This window comes from Chinchilla lanigera, unplaced genomic scaffold (assembly GCF_000276665.1).
Source record: "Chinchilla lanigera isolate Chin_1 unplaced genomic scaffold, ChiLan1.0 scaffold00036, whole genome shotgun sequence".
Classification (NCBI taxonomy): domain Eukaryota; kingdom Metazoa; phylum Chordata; class Mammalia; order Rodentia; family Chinchillidae; genus Chinchilla; species Chinchilla lanigera.
In genome coordinates, this window is record NW_004955437.1 from 12003174 (window position 1) to 12015394 (window position 12221).

The following is a 12221-nucleotide window of genomic DNA, read 5'->3' on the forward strand; positions in this document are numbered from 1 at the left end:
TGTAGAAGAAAAACAGCAAACAAGTTCTTACAGAGAACTCTGATTATGTGGGTAGGACTTGAGTTTTAATTTGAAGCTAGTACAGTAGAAGCTGGCCATTGCTATGAGTGACCTATGAATTTCTCAGTAGTTATTTTTATGAGAAACCAGCATTCATTTATACTACTCTAGCTGTACTAGTTTCCTTTTAACTGGTTCAGTTGTTTGATTAGTATGTCAGGTTTTTGTTTTTGTTTTTGTTTTTGTTTTAACCTTGTGAATAAAAATGCCTAACTACTTAGCACTTTGTTTTATGGGGTCATTGTGGTTGATAATCGCTGTCAGCTCTTCCTTAGACTAATTCTCCTCTTTTAAGCCCTGTGTTTTACATGAGCCCAACTATTCTGAACATCTGTCTAGTCCTCTGGGATTCTGCAGAGCAGTTTGGTACTTCAATTATAGCTCCTTTAAATTCTCCAGGCTTTTCCCTGGCTTCATCAGCTATGTGTCCATTTTCAGAAAATTGGGATTTTTTTTTCTAAAAAGCATATTGAGCTATATTTAGCTACAAATAGAAATAAGATTTACTTAAAAACACTACTTTGTATAACAAATCTAAAGGTATTACAGATCTCAGGTTGATTTTGTTTCTGAGGTCAAATAAAACACCAAAAGGGTTGGGCGTGGTAGTGCACGCCTGTAATCCCAGCACTCAGGAGGCTGAGGCAGGACGATTGTGAGTTCGAGGCCAGACTAGGCTACAAAGTTAACTCAGCGCTAGCCTGAGCTGCATAGCAAGACCCTGTCTCAAAAAGCCAACCCCTCCCCCGCCCCCAGAAAACAAAACCAACCAACCAAACAGAAACACCAAAAGGATAGTCAGAATCCATTTATCCCATGGCTGATTGAAAATCATTCCCTGGAGTATGCAGTAGTATGTGATTGGAATTTCTGTAAATGGACTATCTCTGGACCTTTATTTTTTGGACCCACAGCATTATGTACTGTACATTTACTCAAACTCTGCATTTAAACAGGATTTCTTGGATGATTTGATTGTACTTAGTATTGGAGAAGTGTTGGTCTAGGCACAGTTAGCTGGGTCCTTCATAGGATTGCAGTGAAGGTGTCGACAAGGGGTGGGTTCTCATGGGGGGTTTTAGTGGGGAAGTCTCCTGTTGTTATTGACATCCTTTAGTTCATTTCTGGTTGTTGGCCTGAGGCCCTCAGCAGGGATCTCTCTCTCTTGCTTGTTGTTGGACTTTGCTTTCATAGGTGGCTTACAGATGGGGCAGCAGGTATCTTCAAAGCCAGCAAGAGAGAAGGCCATGTAGCAAGATGAACATTAAAGTCCTACTAATCACACAGAGTACATGATCTTTGTTGTTTATAAGTTAGTCACAGGTCACATCCATACTCCCAAGAGAAGAAATTACACAAGGATATGAATATGGAGGTGGGCAGGGTCATGGGTACCACTTCAGAGTCTGTGTGCCACAAAGGGTGTACCTTTGACTGTGAGAATATGTAGAGGGATGAATTATGCTTTGTGTTTTTTTTTTTAAGGCTTTGTGTTTTTAAGGCTCCCACTTAAAAGCAGTACTGCGCTATATACTAAGATAATGAATGTTGCTAATGTAGCCAAATATTTAAAATTAAGACAAGCCTGATGATGTTTTGAGAGTATTAACTGTTGTTGCTAACCAGGTCCTATAGTTTTAAGTTTATTAAGACCATTTATAGTATTTTTTTAAATTTTAAGAATAAAAGAATGAAAACATTAACAGACATCGATTTACAAAATAGCACAAGAACAATACAAGCAATACTGAATTACAGACAAGGTGACAGGAAATTAACAATGGTTGTTGTATTATATATTGATACCTTCAAAGTGGTTAATCAGGAGAACTAATAGACATGCAAGATTGATCAAATAATTAATCATTAATGGTTCCTTTCAGTAGCACAATAGAAGTCAGTAGTATGAGTATGTTAGCTATTCTGTATATACACTATATACATAATTTTCCCCTTCTTTCTTTTCTCTTTTCCCTCATCCCAGTTGCTCTTTACTTTTGAGCAGTTTCCTTTCCATTTCACAATGTCTATCATACCGCCTAATTTTATTCACTCTTTTAGGTTCTTACACTAGTGAGACAATACGTTGCTTACACATGCAGGTCTCATTTATTTGTAGTATTTTTGTGAATTAGGTTTTAGATACTTTTTTCCTCTTTTTTTAGTTGACTATATTGTGGAGTATGACTATGATGCTGTGCACGATGATGAATTAACTATTCGAGTTGGGGAAATCATCAGGAATGTGAAAAAACTACAGGAAGAAGGATGGCTAGAAGGAGAACTAAATGGGAGAAGAGGAATGTTCCCTGATAATTTCGTTAAGGTTAGTATTTTCAGTTAAATTTCTAGCCATTGCTTCATAGAATTTCATCTTTAAATGTTAAGAAATAAGTACATATACTGTGTATGAAAATATTTTAGATAACTTTTTACTCTAGAATTTAAGAAAAATGAGGTCCAGATAAGTATAATGGATTCAATTGTTGCTTCGTGTGTACTAGATAACAACACTCTGTATTTATGTGTATTTGTGTGTTACACTAGTTTATGTATCTATGTGCCAATTTTTTGAAATAAAACTTGTATTTGGGTGGTAGTTTGTAATTTATAAAGTAATTTTGCTATACACATTCTCGTTTGAGCCTGTGATAGTTTTGTGAGGTAGGGTAGGTAATACCCCATTTATTTAATATTTATTTATTTATTTGGTACTGGAAATTGAACTTAGGACCTTGCACTTGCCAGGCAAATGCAGTGCCACTGAGCCAAGTTATCCCCCATTTAAAATATGATGACATTTAGATAGAAAAGTCAAATGATTTGCCCAGCATCAGATAGCTAATGAGACTTAGGATCTGAAGTCTGTGAATATTGCCTGACAGGTGTTTTATTATACTTTGTTGCTCCTCTAGACCTGCTCAGAGTGTGTTAGATCATACTTTTGAAGTTTCAGCATTGCAGCAATTATCTACCAAAGTAACAATTACTCTTCAACTACTACAATCCTTTTTCAGTAAATATTCTAATTATTTCTGTTAGAAAGCAATCTTTAAGACTTTTAAATTTGCCGAGTGAGGTGCACATCTGTAATCCCACCACTCTGGGAGGCTGAGAGGGGAGGGTAGAGGGTAACTCTTAAGTCTATTGCAAAGTAATAAAGTTCTTAGTTTTTTTGGCAGGAGAGGAAAGAGGGCCTATATATTTACATACATCACTTGTAAATACAGTGGTATTGTTTTCCATTGTATTAGATGTTTTCATTTTTCTACATTTAGCTTCATCAGATTGAGTTTGGGGCGTGGACTGGAATTTGAATTTTGTTTGTTTTTTCAGCTTGCACAGTAGTAATGAGCAGAATACTGCACAGCATGTATGCTTCGTTTATATCTATTTTCTGAATACTTTGTGTATTTTAATTGTAGTTTCATTTCCAAATATGACACTGTTCTGGCTTGTGTCTAGATGTTCCCTCAAAGCCTCATGAGGGAATAGGTGGGGCTTTTCAGAGGTGGCTGGATCTAGAGTGTGTGATGCTGGGATCAAAGGTGTGTGTTGACTAAATTATTCCACTGATTGGCTTGGCGTAGTTCTGGGTGAGATTAAGTGTGCCCCACCCTGGGTGTGAGTGCGGTGGGTAGCCTGGATAATGTATAAGAGACAGAAAGAGGGCAGTGTTATTGCTTGTCACTTGCTGCTTGCTATTTTACTTCTTCACTACTTTGCTGCCTTCTGCACATCATGAACTGTTTCTCTTCTGTGATGCCACCCTACCCTGGAGCCAGCTGACAATGAACTAAAAACTCTACTATGAGCTCAATAAACCTTTCCTCTGTTAACTTGGAATGGTAGACATTTTGTCTTAGCTACAAGAGAAAAGTAATTAAGACAGAATTTGGTACCAGGAATGGGATCATTGCTATGATTGTACCTGACCATGTGGAGCCTTTGGAACTGGCTTGTGGGAAGAGTTTGGAAAGGTCTGGAGATACTGTCTGAAGAAGCAGTTGTGGAATGCCTTAAACTGTGCTTGAAAGGAAACTCTGGTCAGCAGTCAGAAGACCAGAATGCTAGTAGAAATGCTGCCAGCAAAGAGCAAGCTCAGGAGGTTTGTGTTGGGAAGGACTGCATTGGTTGTTGCACTCCAGATGATATGTGTTATGCTTTGGCAGAAGGTTTGTTTGCATTTTGCTCATACCCAAAGGCTTTGCCTGAGACTGAGATTAAGGGCAGCAAGCTAATTAATCTGGAAGAAGAAATTTCGAGGCAGTCTAATATTGAGGCTGTTGCATGGCTACTGTTGAGAGTTTTAGCTAGATTTATATTGAGAATCAAGGGCAAAAAGCCCAGAGAATGATTTAAAACATTGTGAGTTTGTCCCGAAAGAAAGCTCCAGTAAAGTTGTGGCCTGCAAAGATGAAACAGAGGAGAAATTGGTTGATGAAAAGACTAGCAAGATAATGCCAAGTATTTCTGAAGAAGACAGTAGAAAAGACAGCCCGAGGACATCACAAAACCAGCAGGACTGCACCCTTTCCAGCCTCAAAATTGCAAAAGTGAAAGACTTTGTTTTGAGAGGAGAGTCCCAGAGCACTATGGTCCAGAATGGAGGTGGCCTAGACAGTTTCTTCCTTGGAATTGGAGTCAGAGTGCTCAGCAATCCAGGCACTTGATCCCTATAACCAAGAGAGAAGAAAGTCTGGCTACTGCTCCAGCTGATGGCAGACCTAGGCATTATCCACATGGTGCTGGTTTTAGGTGCATGTAGAGTGCAAGAGCTGTGGGGTCAGGAAGGCTTCCACTCCAATTTCAGAAGAAGACCTGGGAGGCCAGGCAGTGTGCCCCTGAGAGGGCAGTGTGTGAAGCTGCTGAAGACGCAATGGAGACCCCAGAACTTTGGAGAAGCCAGGAATGTAGATTGTCTGAGGAAAGCTAGAAGGAGGGAGCAGAGCAGGCCCAAAAAAGAAGTTTTGGGAGCTACAAATACTGGCAGTGTTGTAGGGGCAGAGTCATTCAGGCCCTTTGGAGTTCACAATTTGCCTCAGATTGCTGGGGATACTGGACATGGAACTATAGGATTTAATCTTTGCCCTGCTGGATTTTGGTTTTGCTTTTTCCCATTCCTTTCTACTCCACTGTTTGTAACTTTTGGAGTAGAAATATTTGTATTCTGCCATTGTGTTGGAAGTGCTTAACCTTCTTTTCATTTGTACAGGGGTTTACAACTAAGAGTGCCTTAAATCTCAGAGGAGACTTATTTTTTGGTACCGGAATTTGAACTCAGGACCTTGCGCTTCCCAGACAGGCACTTGTACCGCTGAGCTATATCCCCAGCCCTCAGAGGAGACTTTGAACTTGCACTTTTCAGCATTGCTGAAACTATTAGGACTTCGGCAACTCCTGGAGATGGACTAAATGTCTTTGGTATAAAGAGATATGAATGAGTCTTTAGGGACCAGGGAACGAATTTTTTTTTTTTTTGAGATGGTTTTGTAGCCCAGGCTGGCCTGGAACTCTCAGTGATCCTCTTGCCTCAGCTTCCCGAGTGCTGGGATTACAGGTGTGTGCCATCATGCCTGGCCAAGGGAAGGAATGTTATGGCTTGTGTCTAGGTGTCCTGCCAGAGCCTCATGCAGTCATAGGTAGGGCTTTTCAGAGGTGCTGGACCTAGAGTGTGTGATGCTGGGATTAGGTACTGGGAGCAAGGTGTATGATTACTAAGTTAGTTCACTGATTAGTTTGACACAGTTGTGGGTAGAATTAAGGCTGCCCCTTCCTGGATGTGAGTGCTACCTGCCGTAAGGGTGGATAGCCTGGATAAGATACAAGGGACAGAAAAAGGTGGTTGCTTGTCCTTGCCCCTTGTCACTTACTTGCTGCTTGATGTCTGCTGCCTGCCACCTTGTGCTTTGCCTGCTTTGTTGTAGACTGTTTATCCTATGATGACTCTCTGGCCTGCTATCTTGCCTTGGAGCTAGCCCACTACAGGCTGAAACCTCTGTGAACTATAAGCCGAATAAACCTTTCCTCCTTTACTCTTCTTTTCTTGTCTTTTTGAGACAGGGTCTCACTATGCAGTTGAGCCTGGCCTTGAACTCACTTTGTAGCCCAGGCTGGTCTGGAACTTGCAGCAATCCTCCTGCCTCAGTCTCCTGAATGCTGGAATTACAGGCGTATGCCACAGCTACTTTTCCTGTTTTAACTTTGGGTATTGAGTATTTTGTCTCAGCAAGGAGAAAAGTAACTAAGACAAACATTTTGTTCTGTTAATTTCAGAGAAGGCCTGTACTTTAAATATATTTTATCTCTGATAACAACTGAGAAAAGCTGTAATAGGGAATTGAATTTATGAAAGCTCACTTCATTTTTTTTTTTTTTTTGTCTTTTTGAGACAGGGTCTCACTATGCAGTTCCGTCTGGCCTTGAGCTCACTTTATAGCTCAGGCTGGTCTCGAACTCGCAACGATCCTTCTGTGTCTGCCTCCCCAGTGCCAGGATTACAGGCATGTGCCACCACGCCTGTTTTTTTTTTTTTTCTTTTTTATGAATTGCCTTAAAAAAATAATCTGTAGTGGAATGTAGTAGCTGTTGTGGCAGTTGACGTCAGAATAACTGGGTCTAAATGCAGTCAGGTTGCAGTTTTGCTCTTTGTTGACAGTATGATGCTGGGCAGATCATATAATTTCTCTGCCTTTTTAACTTTAAAATTGTATATTAATGGACTATACTGAGCCATGATTTTTCCTCTTTTTCATTAGAGAATGTGGTTTTTCAGAGAAAAATTTGTTGCAGTAATAGAACCTGCTTTAAAAAGGTTAAGAGTTCAGTAAGAAGTGTTAGCATAGTTTTCTTGATCTTGCGCTCATGAGTGTTCCAGGTAGTGGGGATGATCTGTCATGAATTCTGTTTTTTTTTTTTTTTTTTTCCGGTACCGGGAACCGAACTCACGACCTTGCGCTTGCCAGGCAGGCGCTTTTGCCACTGAGCTAAATCCCCAGCCCCATGAATTCTGTTTTGAAATGTATTTTACTTTCCTATTTCAGTGTGACTAATACTAGAAATTTAATGAAATGCTTGCTTATAGAAGAAACAATTTATGAGTATGCTAGGTAATAGGAGGAAGCTTAATCTGGGATTACTCATTAACCACAGGGTACTAGATTAGAGTCTGAGATACCATTGCGGGGTCATTTAGTTTAAAACTATACAGGAATAGTTACATTGTAGTGTATGTGCATGGGTAAATACGCACATATGCACGTCTCAGCTTTACTGCTGAGGGGGCTGGGAAACAGCGATGCTTCAATAGCACTGAGTACATCCAGTGTTCAGGTCTTGATTTCTAGATACGACTCTAGTAAAAAGAGCCACACTCTTTAGGAAGTAACTGCTTACAAAAACAGAAGGGTAAGTCCATGCCAGAGGGGTAGGGAAGCCAGTCTGAAAGAGTTCCCAGTTGTTGGAGCTACATTAATTTGACCCTCATGGCCTAGTCTTTGTTATTCAGTGTGGAACACCGGTATATAATTCCGTACTTATTTATTTATTTATTTATTTATTTTTGTTTGTTTTGTTTTTCTTCTGGTATCAGGAATCGAACGCAGGACCTTGCGCTTGCCAGGCAGGTGCTGTGCCGCTGAGCTAACTCCCCAGCCCTCCATACTTACTTAAATAAATAGTTGAGTAAATAGGAGAGGAGGGATAGTCTTAGAAGAATTACAAATATTTGTAGATTATTTTCCTTTCCACATCCCTCAACTCCTTTCAGATCCTTCGCTCTATTATAGGAATAAAAAATAAGATGGAAATGGAAAAATAGCAACTCCAAACAGAGAAACTGCAAATACTATCTGTACCAGGTGACAAGATTAACATCACCAGTGATGAGTCATATTGATATATCTCCCCTTCTCTTCTGTGATAGTCCTCCCAAAACTCTGTAATTTTGCTGTAAGCATCAGGAAAACTAGACAAACCCATATTGAAAACATTTTACCAAATCGCCAGTGTTTTGGTCCATGGTAGAGGTAGAGGTAGAGGTCATGAAAAACAAAAAGATAGACTAAGAAAGTGCTCCTAACCAGAGGAGAATAGGACACAGTGACTGAAGAACTATAGTGCTTTGGTTTGGATTCTGGAACAAAAAAAGGCCATTAGTAGGTAAAGTGATGAAATCTACATAAAGTCAGTAGACTAGTTACTAGTAATATTCTATTGTTAATTTTTTAGTTTCGTTAAGTACAAATTGGTTATGGGCTATGTCAACACGAGGTGAAACTGAATGAAGGTTGTGAGAACTCTGTACTACCTTTGTGACTCTTCTGTAAATCGTTCTAGTTCACAGTAAAACTTCCATTAAAAAAATGGGCCACAGAAGCCAGCAGTGACAATTCTATAAATTAATAAAGGGGATCAGTTTTATCTGTCACACAGTGTGCATATGTTAATATTCAGGGGAAGGGCTGGGTGTGTATTGTGCAAATGAGGGGAGTGTGTTGGTTTGTAAACGTGTGACCAGACAGTGGATGGTATACTGTTACTGTTACTGTCCTGTTACTGTCTCAGAAGGCGTATTGAAGGACAGTGATGTTGAAATTGAGCTTGGAAGATGAATAGAATGACCAAATCATTTTATGGCTTGTTGTAAAAATTTTATATGAAAAATAAAATTTTATAACAAAATAGAGAATAATAATTAATACACTATATACACTGATCTTAAAAGAATGGCCAAAATGTTATTCAGAGTAGATGTCTCAGACAAGAAAGACTCTTAACAGAAATGAAATGACAAAACTTTTTCAATGACCAAAGCTAAACTAGTACATATCTTAAAATATTTTTGAAATAATGTGATAGATACTTTGGTGAATTATTTGAACTTCTTCCTGCTTCCTATTTATCAATCTTCTGTTTTGTTCTATGTTTTTTTCAGTTGCTCGTAAGAGAAACTGATATTTAAACTTGTGTGTCTGACTTCTTTCACTTACATTCTCAAGTTGCATCCATTTGCCTAGAGAAAACTTTGTCAAATATTTCTTTCTTTTGGAAGAGTAATACTCCATTGTGTTTAAATATCACATTTTTAAAAATCCAGTCATCTGGGGCTGAGGGTTTAGCTCAGCAGCAAAAGCGCCTGCCTGGCAAGCGCAAGGTCGTGAGTTCGGTTCCTGGTACCAGAGAAAAACCAAAAAAAAAATCCAGTCATCTCTTGGGGGACATATAGGCTGATTTCAGGATTTAGTTGTTATGAATTGTGCTGCTATAACCATAGGTACACATACATTGCTGTGGTATGATATTTTTCAACTCTTTTGGGATGATAGCTAGAAGGGGGATAGGTAGGTCAAGTGAAATTTCTAGTTTTAGATTTTTTTTTTTTTTTTTTTTGGTCTTTTTGAGACAGGGTCTCTCTATGCAGTTCAGGCTGGCCTTGAGCTCACTTTGTAGCCCAGGCTGGTCTCGAACTCGCAATGATCCTCCTGCCTCAGCCTCCCGAGTGGTGAGATTACAGGCCTGCGCCACCACGCCTGGCTACTTTTAGAGTTTTGAGGAATCTCCATACTGATTTCCATAGTGACTGATGCCAGCTATTCCTTGGACAGGGGACTAACATGTGGACTATATGAAAAACTCAATGACCCAATGAAAAATGGACAAGTGAAATGAGACATTTCTTAGAAGTACAGATGGCCAATAAATCCATGAAAAAATGTTCAGCATTGCTGACGGTTAGAGAAGTACAAATTAAAACAACAACGAGATTCTTACTCCACCAAGAATGCCATCAAGAAATCAGATAATACTGCAGAAGCCGCAGAAAAGAAGAAACGCTTCTACTTTGTTGGTGAAAATGTGAAAAAATTCAGACACTGTAAATTTGGTTTGTGACAAATTATCCATTTCAGTTCCCTTTTGCAGGGTAGTTTTTCCTTCCAATTCTAAAAGTATTTTACAGTGAATATTCACCAAGGATCTGTACATTTAATAAACAATATTATAGTTTTGTCATCTTTGCTGCAATAAAGAACATTATAGGTAAAGTTGAATTTTTTTTTTTTTTGTCTTTTTGAGACAGGGTCTCGCTATGCGTTCAGGCTGGCCTTGAGCTCACTTTGTAGCGCAGGCTGGTCTGAAACTCACAGTGATTCTCCTGCCTCAGCCTCCTGCGTGCTGTTATTACATTTGTGTGCCACCATGCCTAGCAAATTCTTATTGCCCCCTTGTCATTTCTTTTCCTCTGTAGAACCACTTGTATTCTAAAATTTTATATGTCCTTCCAATCCTTAGTTCTGTATGTATTTACCTGTGCATAAACATACAGCAGTTTATATGATTTAGACATTTACATAGTGATTGTGTCAAACACAGCTTTTCTGTATACTTAACACAAAATTTTAGCAAGGATGTATAACATAGTTGCCTCAGCTGTGGTAGCTTTTATAACTCTAGCTTACAGGTGCATGGTAGACTAATGATGCTAGGACAGTGAGCAGATTGTGTTAATTTTCCGAATATAATAAAGAATGCAAAGTTAAAATTTCATCAAGAAAAAGGAAGGCTCTCCTTGGCATTTGCAAAGACAAGCATTCTAAAACATAAGCTAGTTAGTTTTTCTTTCTTTCTAATCGATCTTCTGGAAATCAGTGTGGAGATTCCTAGACATCTTCCTCAAAGCTTCACATTTCTGGCATTGTGGTCTCTTAAATCCTCTTGTCACCTGCACTTCTGTTTGCATTGACCACAAACCAGCAATTCCATGTATGTATGTATGTATGTATGTGTGTATTTATGTACTTGAGACAGGCTTTTGCTGTACAGGTCAGATGGCCTTGACACCTGCTATGTAGCCCAGGCTTACCTTGAATTCATGGCTATCCTACCTCAGCTTCCTGAGTGCTGTGATTGTAGGTGTGCATTACCATGCTTGGATACTTCATTGTTTTCATAAATTTTTAATAGCTCCTGAAGAATCCTTTAGTCATGACTTCTTGGGCAGTTTAAATTATTGCTCATCTTCTGAGTTCCATTTATTGTTGCTTATTTATTTTGATATGTAGTGCGAAGGTTTCAAAGTTCTATAGATTTAATATGTCATTCTTACCACAGTCATGCTGCTAATATCGAGCCAAAGACTTTCCAGTCATTACCTTTATGACAGGTAGATACCAAGGCTATTTTCATGTGAGAAATGTATCTGTGGTATGTGCTGGTTATTGGAGAAATGTCATTTTATAACATCTTATACTTTTGAGGAGCTAAGGACAAAGTGATATTAAGCTTAGTCACTGAAATTCCTCAGTAGTGTCAGCATATTCAAAAGATATTAGAATTATAAAATTGGAAGTGAATTTCTACCACCTTTAGAATTGATCCTGGAATAGGAAAAATTAACTGCTTTCTCATGTTCCAGTTTTATGTAGCGAATCTTTCTATAAAATGTAGTTGAAGAAATTTCACAAAAAGGCATATGACATAAGGAAATTTCAGAGACTAGTGATGGAATAGAAGTATGTGAAGAGTAGAAATAGTAAGATAATTATGAAGGAAGCAAGGTTTGAACTGCCCAGTTGTTTCTAGATGACCTCATAAAAAGGAATCAGGGTCTTATTTGTGCTCTTCCTACTGCTCCATCTCTGGACATTTTCCTGAAAACACAAGATACTCTACAAGTTAAGGAATTCAAGGGCTTATTGTATCAGTCAGAATAGACCAGGTTACATTGTAGTACCAACACTGGACTCTGAGTTGTGGCATAACAGAAGAGTGTGGTGTTCGTGTGGGACAGCTGGCTGCGTCTCTGCACTGCTTCTCCTGTGGTGGAGAGCCTTCTAGGATGGCTTCAATCTGTGGCAAGTCCTTAACAACTTGCAGTTCTATGATGAAACGGTGAGAGAGCATGGAAAATTACACTACAGTTTTAAATGCTTCCCTACTGCAGTGGATGGTAGAACTAGGAACGCTAGTGAGCTCTGGCAGTGTTAGCATACCAGGTACACATGTCAGCCAATACTCAGGAAGCCCTTACTGCTAGTGTTACATAATGAACTGGCTGCTTTCTGTACTTGTCTCAGTGCTTTTTCATTGTGGTACTGGGAATCAAACTCATGACCTCATGCTTGCCAGGCAGGCGCTGTGCCACTGAGCTATATTCCCAGCCC

General features: G+C 39.2%; 1 protein-coding gene across 1 annotated transcript in view; it reads left to right on the forward strand.

Moving 5' to 3' along the window:
• Nucleotides 1–2225: 2225 nt before the first annotated feature.
• The window catches only part of Cd2ap (CD2-associated protein), a gene marked incomplete at its 5' end in the record, with an annotated part of 81616 nt that continues 71620 nt past the window's right edge, over nucleotides 2226–12221 (forward strand). Inside the window, 1 exon segment of the mRNA XM_013517016.1 lies at nucleotides 2226–2386. Within this exon segment, the coding sequence (XP_013372470.1) occupies nucleotides 2226–2386 (161 nt within the window).